Source organism: Anolis carolinensis, chromosome 5, assembly GCF_035594765.1.
Source record: "Anolis carolinensis isolate JA03-04 chromosome 5, rAnoCar3.1.pri, whole genome shotgun sequence".
In the NCBI taxonomy this organism is placed as follows: domain Eukaryota; kingdom Metazoa; phylum Chordata; class Lepidosauria; order Squamata; family Dactyloidae; genus Anolis; species Anolis carolinensis.
The window spans coordinates 4677256-4697385 of record NC_085845.1 but is presented as its reverse complement, the minus strand read 5'-3'; the positions used below and the strand labels follow the sequence as shown (position 1 = coordinate 4697385).

Genomic DNA, 20130 nt, shown 5'->3' with positions numbered 1-20130 from the left:
CACAGTTATATATACACTACCAACAGAACCTCTGAAGATGCCATGAGCCACAGATGCAGGCGAAACGTCAGGAGAGAATGCTGCTGGGACATGCCCTGAAAACTCACAGCAACCCAGTGATTCCGGCCGCGAAAGTCTTCAACTTTACCAGGTCTTGCTAACTCAGGGCCATGGCTTTCTTTACCGAGTCTTTCTTTACCTTCCACTTTTTCCTAGCATTACTGTCTTTTCCAAAGTGTTCCAGAATATGTCCAAAGGAAAACAATACTTTTGTATTCAGCCCCTTTAGCTTCTAGTAAGAGGTCATTATTATTGTTACGGATAAAGAAAGCCAATGAAAAGTGACTATTAGATCCAAGATCAAGGACCTTCTATTCTGCTTTGATCATCTTGGATAAAACTGTGTCCAGTTCTGGGCATCAAAATTCAAGGAGGACACTGACAAACTGGAAGGTGTCCAGAGAAGGGCCACCAAAATGGTCCAAGGTCTGGAAACCATGAAAACCCATGAGCGGCTTAGGGAACTGGAGACGTTTAGCTTGGAGAATGAAAGGTTATGTTTAAGTATTTGGAAGGATGTCCCATTGAGGATGGCAGAAGCTTCCTCCAGATACTAGGACTCAATGGAGCCTTGAGGTTTTTTTTTTTTTTCCACATCAGGAGCGACTTGAGAAACTGCAAGTTGCTTCTGGTGTGAGAGAATTGGCCGTCTGCAAGGACGTTGCCCAGGGGATACCCGGATGTTTTGATGTTTTTACCATCCTTGTGGGAGGCTTCTCTCGCTTCTCTCATGTCCCCGCATGGAGCTGGAGCTGACAGAGGGAGCTCATCCACACTCTCCCCGGGTTGGATTTGAACCAGGAACCTTCAGGTCAGCAACCCAACCTTCAAGTCATCAGTCCTGAAACCTTGAGTCCAAATGGCAGGAAAATAGATTTCACTGGAACATTAGAAAGAATTTCTGATTGTAAGAACCGTTCGATCATAGTCCAGTGGAGTCTTCTTCTTTGGAAGTTTCTAAGGAGAGGCTGGATGTACATCTGCCAGAAGGCTTTGCTTGTGCCTTCCTGCACAACAGAATACGGTCAGACTGGATGGCCCTTGGGGTCTCTTCCAACTCTATCATCTGGCCATACGGAGACCCTACGGATGACAGATTTCTGAGAAATCTCAGGTTCTGCAGACTAAGAGCCAAGACGTCTTCCACTGAGTCATCCCATCTGTAATGCAATCTTCCTCTTTCTCGGCTGCCTCCAACATTGCCCAGCAATATCGTCATTTCTAGTGAGTCATGTTGTCTCAGGATGACAGCCCTGGTTTAGTCATTTTGGTTTCTAGTGAGAATTCATGTTTGATTTACTCTCAGTCTTATCTGTCTTTTTTTGGCAGGGGGTGATATCTCCAGAAGCTTCTCTTCCAAGTCCACTTTTTTCAAGTGAGTTGACCTTTCTTTCTCCTGAAGGCCTTCTTCAGCTTTCACAATCGCAGGCACAAGCCAGAAATATTATCTCATGCACAATCCGACCACGTTGCCCTAGGACCCATTTATTTCTCTTTTTGGCTATCCATGCTATCAATAAAACTATCCACCAGGTTGCCAAATTTAGGAACAACGTGGTCTCTTTCCCTATTATTTCTGGCTTCTCTGCGCAACACTTCTACATAGTTGTGTCATGATACTACAACCAGCTGCTGAGAGCAACATTTCTGACCACGTTGCACACTGGCCTTCATAAGAAAACCAAAAAAGAAAGAAAATGGGTTCCCTGGAACTACAAAGACAAGTATCCACTATGACAGTAACACTGTGAATGTAACAGTTCTTTGATTGTTTAACAACTCCTTTTGTATCTGTTTTCATATTGATGTGTTGATACTAAATTTAGGTTTAATGATTTCTGTGTTACTGTAATAGTGGATACTTGTCTTTGTACTTCATAAGAAAACCCAAGAAAGGAAGCACGAAGGTAGAGGTGAGGTCTATTTTTCACAATAAGACAACAGTAGAGACATGCCACCGAACCATGGGTGGAACCCATGAAGTCGATACACTAAGACACATGTGTCAAACTCAGGGTTCGCAGGCCAGATCCAGCCCACCATTTGCATTGTTATATTGAGTATTCCCATTTGTTCTCCTGTCCTTTCAAGAACAGCCTTAAAACAATGTGGTAAGTAAAAGAAAACTGCTTTACTTCAGCAAAACATAAAGAACAGCACACTCAGTGGTATAATGCAAATGAAAGCAAAGTAGTCTGAGGGCAAACACATTTCTTAAGTCTCTAATAAATTCACAAACCAAGTAGCAGTCTTACTTCAGACAAAGAAACAGCAATAAATCCTTAGGAGCAGTTTCCCAGATGCAGACTCGAAGCAGGCACAAGGGGAGCAAAGGCTTAGGCATTAGAGTCAGTTTGTTACCAGCAAGAGCTGCCTGCACCTGCTTCTTTTTTCATAGCCCTGAGTTCCCTCACAGCTGCTAGGGCAGTTCCCAATTACTCAGCTGCATTTCTGGCAGCTATTCTTGCTGAACAACGACTCTGTTCTGTTTCCTTTCACCTCTCCTGAAATGTGGGTACTTGCAAAATCTCCTCCTCAGATTCGGACTGCCCCTCTGACTCACGAACACTTTCTTGCTCCCCATCCTCTTCTGAAGATGAGGAATCCCTAAAAACTCCATATAGAGTCTATAGAGCAGGCATGGGCAAACTCCAGTCCTCCAGGTGTTTTGGACTTCAACACCCACAATTCCTAACAGCCGGTAGGCTGTTAGGAACTGTGGGAGTTGAAGTCCAAAACACCTGGAGGGCCCAAGTTTGCCCATGCTTGGTCTATAGAATCACCTATATATATGGAATCTATCAGTGACTCTATCAGCCCCATCTACACTCCCATATATTCCATTTTCTGAATCCAAGGCTGGGTCTACACTGCTGTATATTCCAGGATCGGATCTCAAATTATCTGCTTTGAATTGGACTATATGAGCCTCTACTGCCAGATAATCTGGAATAAGCAGATAATAAGGGATCAGATCCAGGGCTATAGGGCAGTGCAGATCCAGCCCAGGTTATAACAACAACAACAACTTTATTTTTATACCCTGCCTTCATCTCCCCAAGGGGACTCGAAGCAGCTTAAATGGGGCCAAGCCCAGACAATAACACTCGGTAGAAAATAAAAACACATCATATAAAATACAATTTACATATTAACCATTAAAAACACAGTCATCAGCTAGAAATAATCTAAAAACCTGAGTGAAAGTGGAGTGGAGGATGTAAACTAGAGAATGGAATAGGAACCAAAGTGCTGCAATAGATAGGAGACTTGGTATGAGGTAGATGTTGAGATTATTTCTAACTGTGGGAATAAAATAAAGTGCATCAAAATGGTAATAGCCATGTATCCATATAATCCAGTTCAAAGCAGATAACCTGGATTCAGAAACTGGATTATATGGCAGTGTAGATCCAGCCCTAGATACTGCTGTGTTGGCTTTGCCACATAAAGCATGTCCTTTTCCACGGAATAAATGCAAAAGCGGAGGACAGTTTCCTTTTTAAAGACTACAAATCCCATTATTATACTGGCTGGGAATTCTGGGATTTGCAGTCTAGGCAAAAGGTTTCCCTTCCAAGCTGAAATTCAGAGTTCAAGATGCCAGGAACATCAGCTCAAGAGGAAAATCTCTTTGTTTGCACTGCAATTTTGGCAATAAACAAACCCATGGTTTTAGCAATAAATGAAACCACAAGGTGTTTCTTACCTGTCGATGATGACCGGGTCGGAGGGCGTCTCGTTGCGGTTCCCGCAGCTTTTCTTATCGCAACAGCGGCTGGAAAGAAAACAAAGGGGGAAATCAGGAATGGACACAAACTTCTGACCCAAACCTGGCCCCAGAATCAAAGATGCACCTACACTGCAGAATGGATGCTGTTTGACAACACTTTAACTGCCATGGCTGAATGCTATGGCATCCCAGGAGTTTTAGTTTGACAAGGTCTTCTGCCTTCTCTGATTAAGATTGCTGGTTTTTCCCTAAATTACAACTCCCATCATTCTACAGCATTGAGTCATGAAAGTGGTTTCAAAGTGTATTATTTCTAGACACTACAGAGAATTACTTTTAAGCAGCAATTTGTTCCCATGTATATACGACGACTTTTGGGAAGTAATGGCTTCATTCTGTGTTGAGATGTTGGCGAAAAGTCACTTGTCTCTTACGCCTGTTTGATCAATAAAGCCCATGCTTTTTCCCCAATATAAGGTGCAAAGTGGTTCACAAAACAGATGGGAGGAAATACAGGCACACTATGTAATAAAATTTGGGGAAAAAATATCTGTTCCTGGTTTGGAAGTATTATTTCCTGTTTAGTTGCGTAATCCTTACTTCGAATGTAGTTGTCATACTCCAGAAACTTCATTTTTATGGCACAAACTATATTGAATTGGTTGAGACTCGAGATGAGAGTCACTGAAAAACTATAGCAAAATGTGCTGCAGGACATCCCTTCTGCAGAAACAAAGTTTTTTGCGGTTTAATAAACCTTTTCCATGTTTTTATGATAGAACCAATTAGGAAATGACATGTATGACTCAGGAACAAAGACAGTAAGTAATAGACATGTCCAAAAAAATCGTTTTGAATCGTACATCGGAATTATTTTGGATTGTTCTCACTTTTTGATACGCATTCCGAGACATTGTCTCACAACACAACCAGCAATGTAATTCGAACCATTATTGGCCCATTCTCTAATTGTCTCTTAATGTTTCGTTAATTCCCCCCCCCCCCAAATTTTTAAAATATATTTTAAAAAATATTTTTTAAAAAATTGTTTCTGCAACCTACCTTGAATGGGAGCTTAGCACAGCCTAACATGGCTGCTGCTCCCCGGCCAATCAGAAGCTTCCACGATGGACACAAAGGTGGGAGCTAACATCCTCTGCGTCCACATGGAAGATTGCCATACAATGCCGGTGTGTAGCAATTGCGCATGCGCGTCCGCCATTTTAGAAACATTTAGAATCATTACAAATTTTCGGAAATATCCGAAATTTTTGGGTGAAAAAATCAGAAATACTTTCTATATCGAAGCGCCAGCGCCCCCTACTTTAAAAACGAGAATTGAAACTTTTTTTCATTGATCGGACATGCCTAGTAAGTAAGTAACTTTATTTTTCTATCCCGCCTCCATCTCCCGGCTGGGACTCGGGGCGGCTAACATGGGACAAAAGCCCGAAAATACAAACAGGTAGAACAGTTAAAACATGTTACAATAAAAATACAGTAAAATCGACAATTATACAAACAGTTACCTTAAGTAAAACAATGCAACAGACCATCAAAACTCAGTTAACAACTAAAATCAGATTAAAATAAAATAGAATAATGGATCAGCCAGGTTGGAGGAGGGGATAGCATGGAGGGGCCACTTGAACTAAAGTGCAAAAATTTAGTTCTAAAGTGCTTAGGGCCAAGAACAAAGTGCAAATGTTTCTAGACCGATGGAGTGGGATACCTGTTGTGGTGGTGCCTCTCTCCTTCTCCTTCTCCTTCTCCTTCTTCCCAACCCATCTGATCTAGATTAATTCTAATCTCCAGATCAGAACAGTAGAGAATCTGGAATCAAGTTGCCCTCCACTTATTTTTTGACAATAGCTCCCATCCATGTCTAGATCTGGGGAAATCACGCTCCCCCTTTATTCTATTCTGCCTTGGTCAGACCAGACCTGGAATCACACTGTGTCCCATTCTGGGCACCACAATTGAAAGGAGATGTTGACTCTAAGCTGAAATGTGTCCAGAGGAAGAGGGCAACACAAAGGTTCAAGGGTCTGGAGAACAAGCCCTATGAGGAGTGGCTGAAAGAGCTGGGCATGTTTAGCCTGCAGAAGAGAATTATTTATTTATTTATTTATTTACAGCATTTATATTCCGCCCTTCTTTCTCACCCTGAAGGGGACTCAGGGCGGATCACATTACACATATAGGCAAACATTCAATGCCTTTTAACATAGAACAAAGACAAACAAACATAGGCTCCGAACGGGCCTCGAACTCATGACCTCCTAGTCAGAGTGATTCATTGCAGTGATTCATTGCAGCTGCTCTCCAGCCTGCACCACAGCCCGAGCCCGAGAGAAGGCTGAGAGGAGACATGATGAGGGCCATGGATCAAGAGGTGAGGAGGGAGGGAGGAGGAGGGAGCGAGCTTGTTTTCTGCTGCCCTGGAGACTAGGACGTGGAGCAATGACTTCAAACTACAGGAAAGGAGATTCCACCTGAACATCAGGAAGAACTTCCTCACTGTTCGGGCTGTTCGGCAGTGGAACTCTCTCCCCTGGACTGTGGTGGAGTCTCCTTCCTTGGAGGCTTTTAAGCAGAGGCTGGATGGCCATCTGTCGGGGGTGCTTTGAATGCGATTTCCTGCTTCTTGGCAGGATGGGGTTGAAATAAATGGCCAACCAGGTCTCTCCCAACTCTAGGATTCTATGATTCTAGGATCATCCTTCACCATTGACTCTGCTGGTTAAAAGTGTTTGAAGAACCACATATTTTTGTTGCTAAACCAACAAACATCCACTTCTGCAAGAGAATTCCTTCACAATATAGCAACATCCCCCCCCCCACTCCCCAAGGCCTCTTGATATTAAAACTGGATCCGATTGTCAGAGAGAAAGTCTGCCCCACCTAAATTCCACAGAAACAGCTCAGAAGGTTAAAGAAGAAGACATTTCAACCCGGGAATTTTTTGGCTCAGGGATGTTCTAGTGAAATCACCGTCCTCAGTGGGCTTTCCCCCAAAATATTGCATGGAGTCATTCACTCCCTTCCAGAAAACACACTCTCACACACAAAGGGATGCATTCCCTTCTCCTCCCCAAAATGAACTTTCCCCGTATTTGCCATAAAGATGATCCGGGCATATATTGCACAAATGTAGAATCCTCAAGGGACAATTTGCATATGGGAACAGGTCTTCCCTTTGTATATGGCTCCTTCTATACTGCTGTTGTGACTCAGCTGGAACCTAAGATTGACTCTGGTGAGGATGATGGGATTCAGGTTCAAAATCAGGTTCAAAATGTCTCTGTTGTAGAAGATGAGGAACAGGGAGTGCAAGTTCATTTTCCCACAGCAAGTAATGATGTTGATGATACTGAAACTAGCCAGGTGCAAATGGACTTGGAAAAGGAGGACAGTTCTCAGTCTGATAATGAGGCTCAGCAGGCTGACCTTGATGAAACAGGTTCCCTAGATTGAGCTGACCGTTTGGAATTCAGGGTTTGGAGGAGTATGAGAATTGCAAACAAAAGGGAGGTTAGAGGCCAGAGAAATGCTTTCATGCTTTGCAAAGGGTATTAAAGCAATGTGTTTGGAGACAAACCTTTGTCAAAGCAACTTTCGTTCAACCAAGAAGCAAGTTCTCGTTTTCCTGGATTATCTTGCAGCCTATGTGTTCATGTTCTTGGGACTTTGTCATGCTCTATTGGGACTTGGTTTATTTCAGGTGATTTCTTGAATCATGCTCTAAGGCTTTATTTTGTAACGATCTTTTGGAACTTTACTTTTGCTTTTTTAAAAAGAACTTTTTATCTTCTATTTTCTAATAAACTAAAAAGACTTCAACTTGGATGCAGTTTGGTGTATACAGCAAGGTGAAGTTATCCTGAGGTGCAACAACTGCCATACAATTCAGATTATCAAAGTGACGGGACCATAAGCCAGAAAATAGTAAACTTTTGCATATATAGCTTTGCCTTTGCATATATCTTATTAGCCTTTTTATATAGACAATGTAAACATTTTGCATGAACCAAAGCAGTATGTGTAACAAAGGACCTGTGCCCCTCCCTTTTGAGCTGGTTGGTGCCTTTCTCCAGAAAGTTCCAAGAAGAGAAGCTATCTCAGAGTAAACAAGTTAGGTCACAGATACCACCTATGTCAAGATAGGTGGGGAGGTGAAGAAGACCATCAGCAACTGGTCAATTTTAGATAAGCCTAGGTATATAATCTTTGTTAACTTTGTTAACTTTGCAGAGGCCATTTGCATATACAGACCTTTGTGTGTGTACGGCTGTTTGCTTTATCATAGCTATGATGAAAATAAATACTTTGCTTTTGTACTCTCACGAGACTGCGTTTTCTGCCTGATTGCCTCCTGAGCCAGAACCCTTAGAGATAATTGCCTTACAAAAGCAGATAATCCACATGATCTGCTTAGAACTAGATTATATGAGTCTACACGAGGCATGGGCAAACATTGGTTTTCCAGGTGTTTTGGACTTCAACTCCCACAATTCCTGGCCTCAGGCCCTTTCCTTTTCCCCCTCAGCCGCTTAAGCGGCTGAGGGGGAAAAGGAAGGGGCCTGAGACCAGGAATTGTGGGAGTTGAAGTCCAAAACACTTGGAGGGCCAACGTTTGCCCATGTCCAGTCTACACTGCTAAATAATCCAGTTTAAAGCAGATAATCTGGATTATATGGCAGTGTAGATCCAGCCTTAGTGTGGTACCCTACATTTCCCCCTGTTGAAATTCAATTTGAGACCAAAAGGTCAAAACCTTTGCGATGATGGCACAGGATGTCTGATGCATCATGCATCGAACATCTACTGCAAGTTGCAGTTCACCATTTGAATAATAATTTTGTTGTGGCTCAGCTGGAACCTCAGAGTGACTCTGATGGGGATTTATGGGATTCAGGTTCAGAGTGTCCCTGTTGTAGAAGATGAGGAACAGGGAGTCTTTCCCACAGCAGGGAACGGTGTTGATGATACTGAAACTAGCCAGGTGCAAATTGACTCAGAAAAGGAGGACAGTTCTCAGCCTGATAGCATGCAGACAGACACTAACGAGCAGGCTGGCCTTGATGGAATGGAATCTCTAGATCGAGCTGGCCATTTGGAATTCAGGGTTCGGAGAAGTGTGGGAATAGCAAACAAGAAGGAGGTCAGAGGCCAAAGAAATGCTTTCATGCTTTGCAAAGGGTATTAAAACAGTGTGTTGGGAGACAAACCTTTGTCAAAGCAATGTCTCGCTCAAGTCAAGAAGCAAGCTCTCATTTTCCTCGATTATCTTGCAGCCTTTGTGTGCTCATGTTAATGGGACTTTGTCATGCTCTAATGGGACCTTGTTTATTCCTTATGATCTCTTGGGTTATTCTTTGAAGCCTTGTTTTGTAACAATCTTTTGGAACTTTACTTTTGCTTTTAAAGAACTATTTATTTTCTATTTCCTAATAAACTACAAAAGACTTCAACCTGCGTGCAGCTTGGTGTATATAGCAAGGTGAAACTAGCCTGAGGTGCGACAAATTAAAAAAATCACTACAGATCAGTAAATGGAGAATAAAGACCCACATGTGCACATATTTTTTCCAAGGCAGACAAGAGAATACAAATCTTGTAGAAAATACAAGATCTGGGACTCTTGCTTTGGGTTGCCATTGCCTCCTCCTCCTTCGCCCGAGACCTCTCTGCAACCTCAACTTTTCATCCGTCTCCCAGGTGCCACCGCTTGCGTTGAAATATAATTAATAAGTAATCGGATAAACAACCGCGAGCTCTAAATTCACCCCTCTCCCAACGGGGGACTGGCATAAACAAAAACATAGGGCACGGGAACCTGGTTGCGCTCCTCCCCACGATGCCCCTCCAAGCCTGGCTTCCTATTCCCCGAGCCCCCAGGATCGTTAGCCAGGCTCCTGGAGATCAATTAGCCATGAAAGTTGGCTCTGAGGCTGACGGGTTAATTGGCACAAACACCGAGACGGTAAACAAGGCAGGTGTTAATGGGGCGCCAGGGATCTGGAGGAGACCGGAGGGAAGGCTCCACAACCTGAAGTTCAACAGACCGACCCAAGTCTTTGGATGTCAAATGGTTCACCAAGGCAAGGATGCGGTTGCTATCATAGAATCTGAGTTGGAAGAAAGCCCCAAGGACCATCCAGCCCAACTTCTTTTTGCCAAGCAGAAAGACACAATCCAATTCCTCCTGACAGATGGACATCCAGCCTCTGCTTGAAAACCTCCAGAGAAGGAGATGTCACCAAACTCCCAGGCAGAAGAATATCCTACTGTTGAACTCCTCTTACTGTCAAGGAGTTCTTCCTCATGTTAAGATGAACTCTCTTTTCCTGCAATTTGAATCCATTGTTCCATAACCATGACTGTTGTAGTATATTGTTGTGTACCATCCAATCTTTCTGACTTTATGGCCACCCCAAAGCAAACCTATTGTGGGGTCTTGCTTGGAGAAGGTGAGGTTTAGAGAGAGAGAGTGACTTATCTACTCATCCAATGGGCTTCTACGTCCAAGCAGGAATTTAAAACCTGCATCTATACTGAAGAATTAATGCAGTTTGACTTCACTTTGACTGCCATGGCTCAATGCAATGAAATCCCAGGAGTTGTAGGTTTACAATGTCTTGGCTATACTACTATACAAAATCCCAGAATATTTGTAAAATATCTATACAAATATACGATAGTCTATGTACAAAGAAATTGTGTCCAAATAACATATATTATTAAAGTTCCCCGTACAAAGCTCAATTTGGCCATACCAGACAAAATGAAAAGGAGCAACAGCTCTAACACAAAAGTTATTCAAGTCTGGTATTGGTTCCAAAGTATATAGGCTTCAGGGATACACAGTCAATGAAAATATCTTCCAAACAATTTAAATAGATGGTTGGTCATGTTGCTGTATACTGGAATGAAGAAAATAATGATGGAGCACCGCTCTCAAAAAAGTCTTCGAAAGTAAAGTCCAAATAAAGTCCCAAGTCCCTTGTAGACTGTATCCCTGAAGCCTATATACATTGGAACCAATACCAGACTTAAATAACTTTTGTGTTAGAGCTGTTGCTCCTTTTCATTTTGTCTGGTACAGCCAAATTGAGTTTTGTACGGGGAACTTTAATAATATATGTTATTTGGACACATTTTCTTTGTACATAGACTATCGTATGTTTGTATAGTTACAATGTCTTGGACCATCTCTGCCCAAGAGTGTGTGCGCCTCACCAAGCTACAACTCCCAGGATTCCATAGTCTTAATAGTTTGGTAAGGGACCAGCCCCCGGTGGCGCAGCAGGTTAAACCACTGAGCTGCTGAACTTGCTGACCAAAAGGTCGCCAGTTTGAATCCGGGGAGCAGGGGGAGCTTCCACTGTTAGCCCCAGCTTCTTCCAACCTAGCAGTTTGAAAACATGCAAATGTGAGTAGATCAATAGGTACTGCTCCGGCAGGAAGGTAATGCTGCTCCATGCAGTCATACCAGTGGCCACATGACCTAGGAGGTGTCTATGAATAATGCCGGCTCTTCCGTTTAGAAATGGAAATGGGCACCAACCCCCAGAGCTGGACACGACTGTCAGGGGAAAACCATTACCTTTACCTAAGGGACCAGCACTATTTGGTGAAAGAGACATGGCAAACTGCAACTCCCATGATTCCACTATGGCAGTTGAAGTAGAGTCTAACTGCATTCATTCCACTGTGTAGATGCACCCCAGGACTCAACAGTCCTCTCCTATGTCAGCAGCCACTGAATGGTTGGTGCACAGTCTTATTGTCCCTTTGGAACAAACAGAAAAACAACACTGTTTTCCAATTTTGCTGGACAGAAAATCTGCGATCTGTGCATGCTCCGAAGAATGGCTTCCTCAATCCAAGGATTATTGCAGAAATGGAGAAACATGAAATATGCTCATGTGGTTTGCAGAGCTCTCTGGAAAGTCACTTGTCCCATTCCTGAGATACTGGCACGAAGAGTGCCCACTCTTATCTCTGATCAATGACTGGAGATAAGAGTGGAGATTCCCAAAGCGGGATGTGCTCTCCATTCTCTCGGGAGAGGCATGGGCTCTGCATCCTGACTCCCAGCAGACACAAAATGGATCTCCGGAGGGGAATCTTCCACCGCCTTATGATCTTGTTTGGTCTTTTTCTCTCCAGAGATGCTCTAAAGAGGCTCAATGAATCCCAACAACAGAGGATAAAGGGAGAAGACAAGCCGGGCTCACCTGCACATGATCTCATGCGTCAACAACACGCGGCACATCTCTGGGTTTTTGTCTTGCCCTTCGTAGATGATGGCCTGAAAAAAAGAAAAGAAGGAAAAGAGGAGATTTGAGGTTAGGCGCCACATTATTAAAGCAAGTCCTCAACTACTTTTAAAAAGAGGAGATGGCTTCTTTCTAACCAAGAAGTAAATTCATTAGAATTACGAATTAATGCCCTTTGACACCATTTGGACTGTGCCCTTAGTGGTGCAGCGTGTTAAAGCGCTGAGATGCTGAACTTGTGGACCGAAAGGTTGCAGGTTCGAATCCGGGGAGCGGAGTGAGCGTTCGCTGTTAGCCCCAGCTTCTGCCAACCTAGCAGTTTGAAAATATGCAAATGTGAGTAGATTAATAGGTACGGCTCCAGCAGAAAGTTAATAGCGCTCCATGCGGTCATGCCGGCCACATGACCTTGGAGGTGTCTACGGACAACACCGGCTCTTTGGCTTAGAAATAGAGGTGAGCACCAACCCCCAGAGTTGGACACGACTGGACTTAACGTCAGGGGAAAACCTTTACCTTTACCTTAAGTGTTAAGTTGGTGCTAAATGGCAGAGGCTAAATGTGTGATCCACAGTAACACCTCTGACAAGAGCCCGCCTCCTCGTTTAATGGTGTTGATTAATGAGGGTGAAGCTTAACGAAGCATTTTCCTATTCTTCGTAAGAGAGGAGCTGCTTCTCTTGGGGTTCTCTCTCATGAGAACGAGGTTGGAAGCGAACCAAACCAGAGTTGGGAAACGTTAAGTTTCAAGAGACTCGGGATGTGTCTACACTGTTGAATGAATTGTGTTTGGTAGCACTTTAATAACTATGGCTCAATGCTATGGAATCCTGGGTGTTGTAGTTTGACAAAGTCTTGAACCTTCTCTGCCAAAAAATGCTGATGCCTCACCAAACCAAAAAACACTTGATAGCAGTTAAAATGGTATCAAACTGAATTAACTCTATCATATAGATGTATCCAAGCCAGCTGAAGGATTCTGAGACCCATGGTCCTTCCAAAAAACTATTCCAAGCTTTGCTGTTGTTTTCAAAAGTAACTTTTCCACAGTCTCATGAAAAACAGAAGAGATGTTTTGGTGAGGGTAAAAGAGGAAAATTCACACTTTTTCTGATTTCAGAAGCTAAGCCTGTTTAATACTTAGTAGAAGGGGATCTACCCATAAGGGGCCGGGCTGTGGCGCAGCTGGCTAGTAACCAGCTGCTATAAATCACTACTGACCAAGAGGTCATGAGTTCGAAGCCCGGGTCGGGTTAAGCCTCCAACCATTAATAGCCCCGGCTTGCTGTTGACCTATGCAGCCCCGAAAGACAGTTGCATCTGTCAAGTAGGGAAAATTTAGGTACGCTTTATGCGGGAGGCTAATTTACAACACCATAAAAACTGCCAGCAAAACACGAGGAAAAGAATGAGGAAGAACAGCCACCAGTGGATGGTGAAGCAACAGCTCCCCATGTGGCCGGAATCGTGAAGCTGGAAAGAAGTTAAAAATGCCTCTGTGTCTGTCTAAACTGAATGTTGTTTGTCTGTTGGCATTGAATGTTTGCCATATATGTGTTCATTGTAATCCGCCCTGAGTCCCCTTCGGGGTGAGAAAGAAGGGCGGAATATAAATACTGTAAATAAATAAATAAATAAATACTTGAATGGGAGGAGACCAGGGGTACACCTAAGTTCAAAAGTAGTTTGGCACCACTTTAATTGCCATGACTCAATGCTATGGCATCCTGGGATTTGTAGTTTGGTGAAGGATTAAGCTCTCTTTGACAGAGAGGGCTGGAGACCTTGCAAAACTATACTCCCAAGATCCTATAGCATTGAGCCAAGTAAGACCTAGCAATATTTTTGTTTGGAAGCATGCCCAGCGCCTGCGAAACAGAACACCAGAGCATGCAGGATTGGTAAATGTACATACCAGCTATACATGGAAATAATGGTACCGTGTTTCCCCGAAAATAAGACAGTGTCTTATATTAATTTTTGCTCCCAAAGATGCGCTAGGTCTTATTTTCAGGGGATGTCTTATTTTTCCATGAAGAAGAATTCACATTTATTGTTGAACAAAAAAATGAGCATTTATTATATATTGTACATCAGTTGTCATCACAAATCAGCATAACCAGACAAACTGTGAATCCTATCAAGAATTTCTTGTTACTACCAATATTTACATGTACAACACTCTATGGTGGGTAATTTTACCAATCCTGCATGCTCTGGTGTTCTATTCAATGGGCATGCTACAAAACAAAAACTTTGCTAGGTCTTACTTTCGGGGGAGGCCTTATATTTAGCAATTTAGCAAAACCTCTACTAGGTCTTATTTTCTGGGGATGTCTTATTTTAGGGGAAACAGGATAGTAACAAGAAATTCCTGATAGGATTCAGAGTTTGTCTGGCTATGTTGGTTTGTGATTTCAACTACTGTACAGTATATAATAAATGTTCATTTTTTGTTCAACAATAAATGTGAATTCTTCTTCATGGAAAAATAAGACATCCCCTGAAAATAAGACCTAGCAATCTTTGGGAGCAAAAATTAATATAAGACACTGTCTTATTTTCGGGGAAACACGGTATATTCATTCTACAATATATAAGCACTTCTTTCCAGGGAATTCCAAGTAAGGTTAGGAAGACAAAAAAAAATCTGTCTGGAACCTCAAAGAGTTGATGCTGGATTGCATTCATGGATTTAAGTATTTGCAGGTTACTGAATCTACTATTTCCTCTGCTGCTGCTCTGTACACAGCTGAAAAAATATGACACCACCAGGTATTTGTAGCTCCTCCAAAGCATTTGGAGAAAATACTTCCTTGCCTCCCCATTCTGACCAAGACAGCAAAAACGCTCCCCATTCTAACCCATCCCATCCCATCCAAGGACCGGACAGCATCACCTGCTTGGACATGGAGTCAATCAGCCGGACATAAAGGTCTTGCTCCGTCCGAAGCCCTGCGGAGAAACAAAAAAAAAGGAGAAGGAACACTGAGATGTTTTGAATTGCAAAAGCAATGAATTTGGGAGTTACTCTTTGGAGAACTACAACTCCCAGAATGTCCAAGACAGAAGAAGAGACTGCAAGAAAAGAAGGGGATCTGCCCATAAGCACCCCTTTCTCTTGTTGATGATGATGGTGGTAATAACAATAACAATAATAATAACAATAATAATAATTTGTTATATGCCTCTTCTTTTTTTGGCAAAATAAATTTTTATTAGTGTTATTTTCAACATAAACATAGACGTAAACATACAACAAAATAAATTACAGAACGAGGAAAAAAAGGGAAAAAAGAAAGAAAAAAGAAAAGAGAGAAAAGAAAAAAAGTAAAAATTAAACAGACAAAAAATAGCCAAAAAAACATGCAAAATCTATATATATACAAAAGGGTAATGAAATTTCGGCCTAGGATAAAACAAGAAAACTACACATCCCAGAAACACTAAACTTGGCAGCACAACCCCTCATCCATGCCTCTACGTTCATACAACAAAATGGTTAGTACTTGCTATCCAAGTACTAACCAGTGGCGACAATGTTTATCTTCCAAAACCAAATGGGGTTGGGTACAGTTAAGGCATTTAGGGCCCTGGCAATGTAATAGTCATCATTGCCTTCCTTTGTTAAGAGATTAAGTTCATCTGATTCATCTCCCATTCTCTGTGCATTGATGTTTGTGTGTATATGCCTTCAGGTGGCATGTTGAACTTATTGCAATTCCATGAATTTTATGGGGTTTTCTTAGACAAAAATAATCAGAGTTGGCTTTGCCATTTCCCTTATGAAATATTGCATTGAATGTTTGCCTTTTGTTGTTGGAATCCGCCCTAAGTCCCCTTAGGGAGATAGGGCAAAATACAAATAAATCATCATCATCATCATCATCATCATCATCATCTTCATCTTCATCACAATGGCTATTATTCCTTCTTAATCCTCTTTGGCTTAGAGATGGTTCTTCCTTTGGGAATTCTGGGGGAAAGCACCAAGGTCAGATCTTGTGTTCCTATGTGTGTACCTTTTATTGTGTGTTGACTTATTGTCACCACATGGATTTTTGGGATTTTCTTAGCCCTTCTTCTGAAATAGAGCCGACAATAGCTGGAATCCATTGGCAGCCTCCCACCCAAGTACTAACCAGAACTGAGCCTGCTTAGCTTCCAAGATCTAGTGCATTTATGCTATTTAATCCAGTACCAGGATGAAGGATACTTACCGTTACTATACAGCAGCTGTAACCGATAGTGGATGCCATTGTTGGTTTTTTCTCCATCCTGCTCCTGGAGAAAAGTGGAAAGAAAAGACCAACCGTGACAACTGGAACCCTTTAAGCCTTGTATTGCTAGGGGAAAGTCATGGTTGTGAGCTACACACATTGCCCTAGGAATAGTAGTAGTATTACTGTTGTTTTTAGATAGGATCTGAAATATCAGTCCAACGGTTGCTTCCATATGAGACACAAAACTTGGATGAGCCTTGAAACCGAGCAAGAAGGCAAACACACAACAAAGCATAACTTTGGCCAAAGCAAGTAGCCAGCATTGCTTTCGGTCCAACTTACTCACAACCCTGATTGAGGTTGATAAAGTTTATTCCAAGCATCAGTATTTCATAGAGTTATGTAGACAATAACAAATCAGCAGCACTGAATGTATCCAGAGCTTGTTTGTTGTTTAGGGCCCCATCTACACTGCCATATAAAATCCAGGTTGAACTAGATTATATGACAGTGTAGACTCATATAATCTAGTTTAAAGCAATAATGTGGATTATCTCCTTTTATCGCTTGTATTATATAGCATCATAGAAGGGGCCCAAAACTGATCAGCATGCAGCTGAGTCTTTAATTCATATTTTATCCCAACATTATGATCATGAACTTTATTGCTATCATCTTGACATCCTTCCAAGGTAATGCATGGACGAGAATCCAAGAGATGGGATCTCATGAGATATCAAGTGCAGGATTGCCACCTTGAACATCCCCAACATCAGATAGCTATTCGGATTCCAGAGAAGAATGATCTACAGCAGGCATGGTCAACCTTTGGTCCTCCAGGTGTTTTGGACGTCAACTCTCACAATTCCTAACAGCCGATAGGCTGTTAGGAATTGTGAGAGTTGACGTCCAAAACACCTGGAGGACCAAAGGTTGACCATGCCTGATCTACAGAGTCCTAGATTCAAGCTGTGAATTCCAAGACTCCATGCTTTAGGCTTATAAAGTAGTTTATGTTGGAGTATGGTTGTATTTGTATGAAATGTAAATCAAGTGTTTACTGCTGATGAGCTAGAGTGTGTATTTTCAGTAATGAAATAGTTAACAGCAGGCTAGTTTTGACTGACAGCCTGTTGTGATTACTGTGACCTATGAGGCTTTGATTTCTGGCCTTTGAGGGTTGGAACTTCCTCCGGACTGAGGAATGTTGTTATCTAATCTCTGTGGAGTTCGGCTTGAGCTTTTTCTGAAGATGGACTATGAATGCTATGCTCTGAAGCCGAGAAATGCAAACTGTAAATAGACATGTAAATAAAGTTAATCAACAGTTAGACTTTGTCTGCTGGAGTGTTTGTTTGACCAGTGCTGTTTCTCAGTATGGGAATACAGTCTGGAGAAGGAGGTAAGACCGGGATGATGAATTTTGGAATCCACTCCGCCTCCCATCATCCCCTGACAGTCTAGATGTGGGATTTCCCCCTATTCATTAGCTTTAGGTGGTCTCCTCACCCTGTCCTTCTCCACGAAGTCAATGAAGGATGTCCTCTCGATCTCCACTGGCTGCCCGTGCCGGTCGTACATGGCCAGGACGAAGTGGAAGAAGTTGGACTTCCTGAGGTTGGAGGGCGGCTGCTTCTCAAAGTGCGCCCGGGCCAGGCCGATGCCGCTGGAGAAAGAAGGGAGGAAACAAGGTCCAGATCTTTAGTGAACAGGGGAAGGGACCTACAATGGGGTTGTGTCTCCAATTGGGAGGATCCTAGATCTAGGGTGGTCAGATACCATAATTCTTCAGTTTAAGACACTATCAATTGTAGGATGCACCCTAATACATAAGATACACAAAAATACATAAGATACACCTACGATTTCTAAGACGCACCCCATTTTAGAGGTACAGTAGAGTCTCACTTATCCAAGCTTCATTTATCCAATGTTCTGTATTATCCAACACAGTTTGCCTTTTAGTAGTCAATGTTTTTGTAGTAAATGTTGCAATGTTTTGGTGCTAAATTCGTAAATACAGTAATTACTACATATTAACCCTCACAACTTCTGAGGATGCCTGCCATAGATGTGGGCGAAACGTCAGGAGAGAATACTTCTGGAACATGGCTACACAGCCCGAAAGACATACAACAACCCAATTACTACATAACATTACTGTGTATTGAACTGCTTTTTCTGTCAATTTGTTGTAAAACATGATGTTTGGTGCTTAATTTGTAAAATCATAATGTAATTTGATTTTTAATAGGCTTTTTAAAAAATCCCTCCTTATTATCAACATTTTCGCTTATCCAATGTTCTGCCAGCCCGTTTATGTTGGATAACATAAGCTTTTTGGCCCATTTTAGGATACAAGTTACTATAACCTGATGTATTCGCTGGATTAATGTGAAGTTAAATACAGACTGGCTCTGTCGTTTGGCCCAATGCTACTGGCCCTGTTGTAATGGTCACACAAGTGGTTTACTGTTTTAATTGAGTGTGATATTGGTTTTTAAGTGTGTTTTACGATTGTTGGTTTTTACTATATTTTGTATTATATGTGGTAGTAATCTTGCCATTATGTAAGACTGCTCTGGGTCCCCTTGGGGGAGAAGAGTGGTATATAAATTAAATAAATAAATACATAAATAACTGAGACTCTACTGTATTTATATAGGGAAAAAGTACACCTCAGGCCGCTTCCACACTGTTCCTGTAATCCAGGATCTGATCCCAGATTATCATCTTATTCCTGTTGCACTAGAGCCCTGAAACACCTGTTCACCACAAACCACACTCTGTCCAGATAATCCAGTAAGTAAAAGTTTACTAAGAGATGAATAAATAAAAATAAGCAAATTTAAAAAGGAGAATCATTGTTCAAACAGTCATTTCCAAGATAGCCAAGATTTTCAAATATAGTCTCAAGAGTCAATCCACAGATATATCCACAAACATGATAGCATGAATCCAAGGCAGACAACCTATGCCACACTTGAAACTAGAATCAGGAACAAACTTAGAAACTTGAATAGATGAATTCCAAGAACATCGGACCAAAATGAATGCTATTCACCTGAATACAATGTTGCTCTCACAAAGGATTATAGTAGAGGAACCACTTTAAAAGACCTCAATCCCTCCCATAACATCATTTCTCACCCACCTGCTTTTCCTCTCCTTATCTCTAAGCCTCTGGGAATAGCGAGTCTGTCATTGTTTCATGCCCTGTCTCCACAATTCCAAGCGCCTTGACCTAGACAAGCATTCATCTCCCACATTTCTCTCAGCCTGCACTTCTGGGAGGTCCTCGTGAGAACTAATATTACTTCCTCCGGTCTCGTAGGAACTGCCAGGAGATTCCAAAACAACACTCTCTAGGCCACTTCTATCCTCCTCTGTGCCCTCTGAATCTATCCCATCATCCCCATCCTCATCTCCTGAGCACTCAGAATTTGACCAGGCTACAAAAATCCCAGATTATCTGGCTGTGGAAATTCATATAATCCAGTGCAAAGCAAATAATCTGGGATCAGATCTAGGGATATAGGACAGTGTATAAGGGGGCTCAGAATTGAAGCAACACAATTTTGATGGATTAGTGTGTTTTGATGGATTTTAACAGTGGACGTTTCAGTGCTGTTTGTGTTTAATTCTGTTTTAATGTTTGCATATGTATATTTTAACTTGTATACTAATGCTTTTCTGTCAAGCTGCTTTGAGTCCTCTTCAGGAGAGATAAAGCGGGGTACAAATAAACATATAATGATAATAATATTTATAATAATATATGATGACCAGGAGTCACGGGCCCCTTCTACACTGTCATATAAAATCCAGA

General features: G+C 42.0%; 1 protein-coding gene across 2 annotated transcripts in view; it reads right to left on the bottom strand.

Moving 5' to 3' along the window:
• The window catches only part of LOC100567492 (transcription factor COE1), a 160633-nt gene that overhangs the window by 88744 nt on the left and 51759 nt on the right, over nucleotides 1–20130 (bottom strand). For both annotated transcript variants that reach the window (XM_062982246.1, XM_062982247.1), the window contains exons 3-7: nucleotides 17811–17967; nucleotides 16299–16362; nucleotides 14978–15033; nucleotides 12037–12110; nucleotides 3770–3838 (exon numbers count right to left, since the gene is read on the bottom strand). In XM_062982246.1, coding sequence (XP_062838316.1) covers nucleotides 3770–3838; nucleotides 12037–12110; nucleotides 14978–15033; nucleotides 16299–16362; nucleotides 17811–17967 — 420 coding nt within the window. The remainder of the gene's footprint in view (nucleotides 1–3769; nucleotides 3839–12036; nucleotides 12111–14977; nucleotides 15034–16298; nucleotides 16363–17810; nucleotides 17968–20130) is intronic.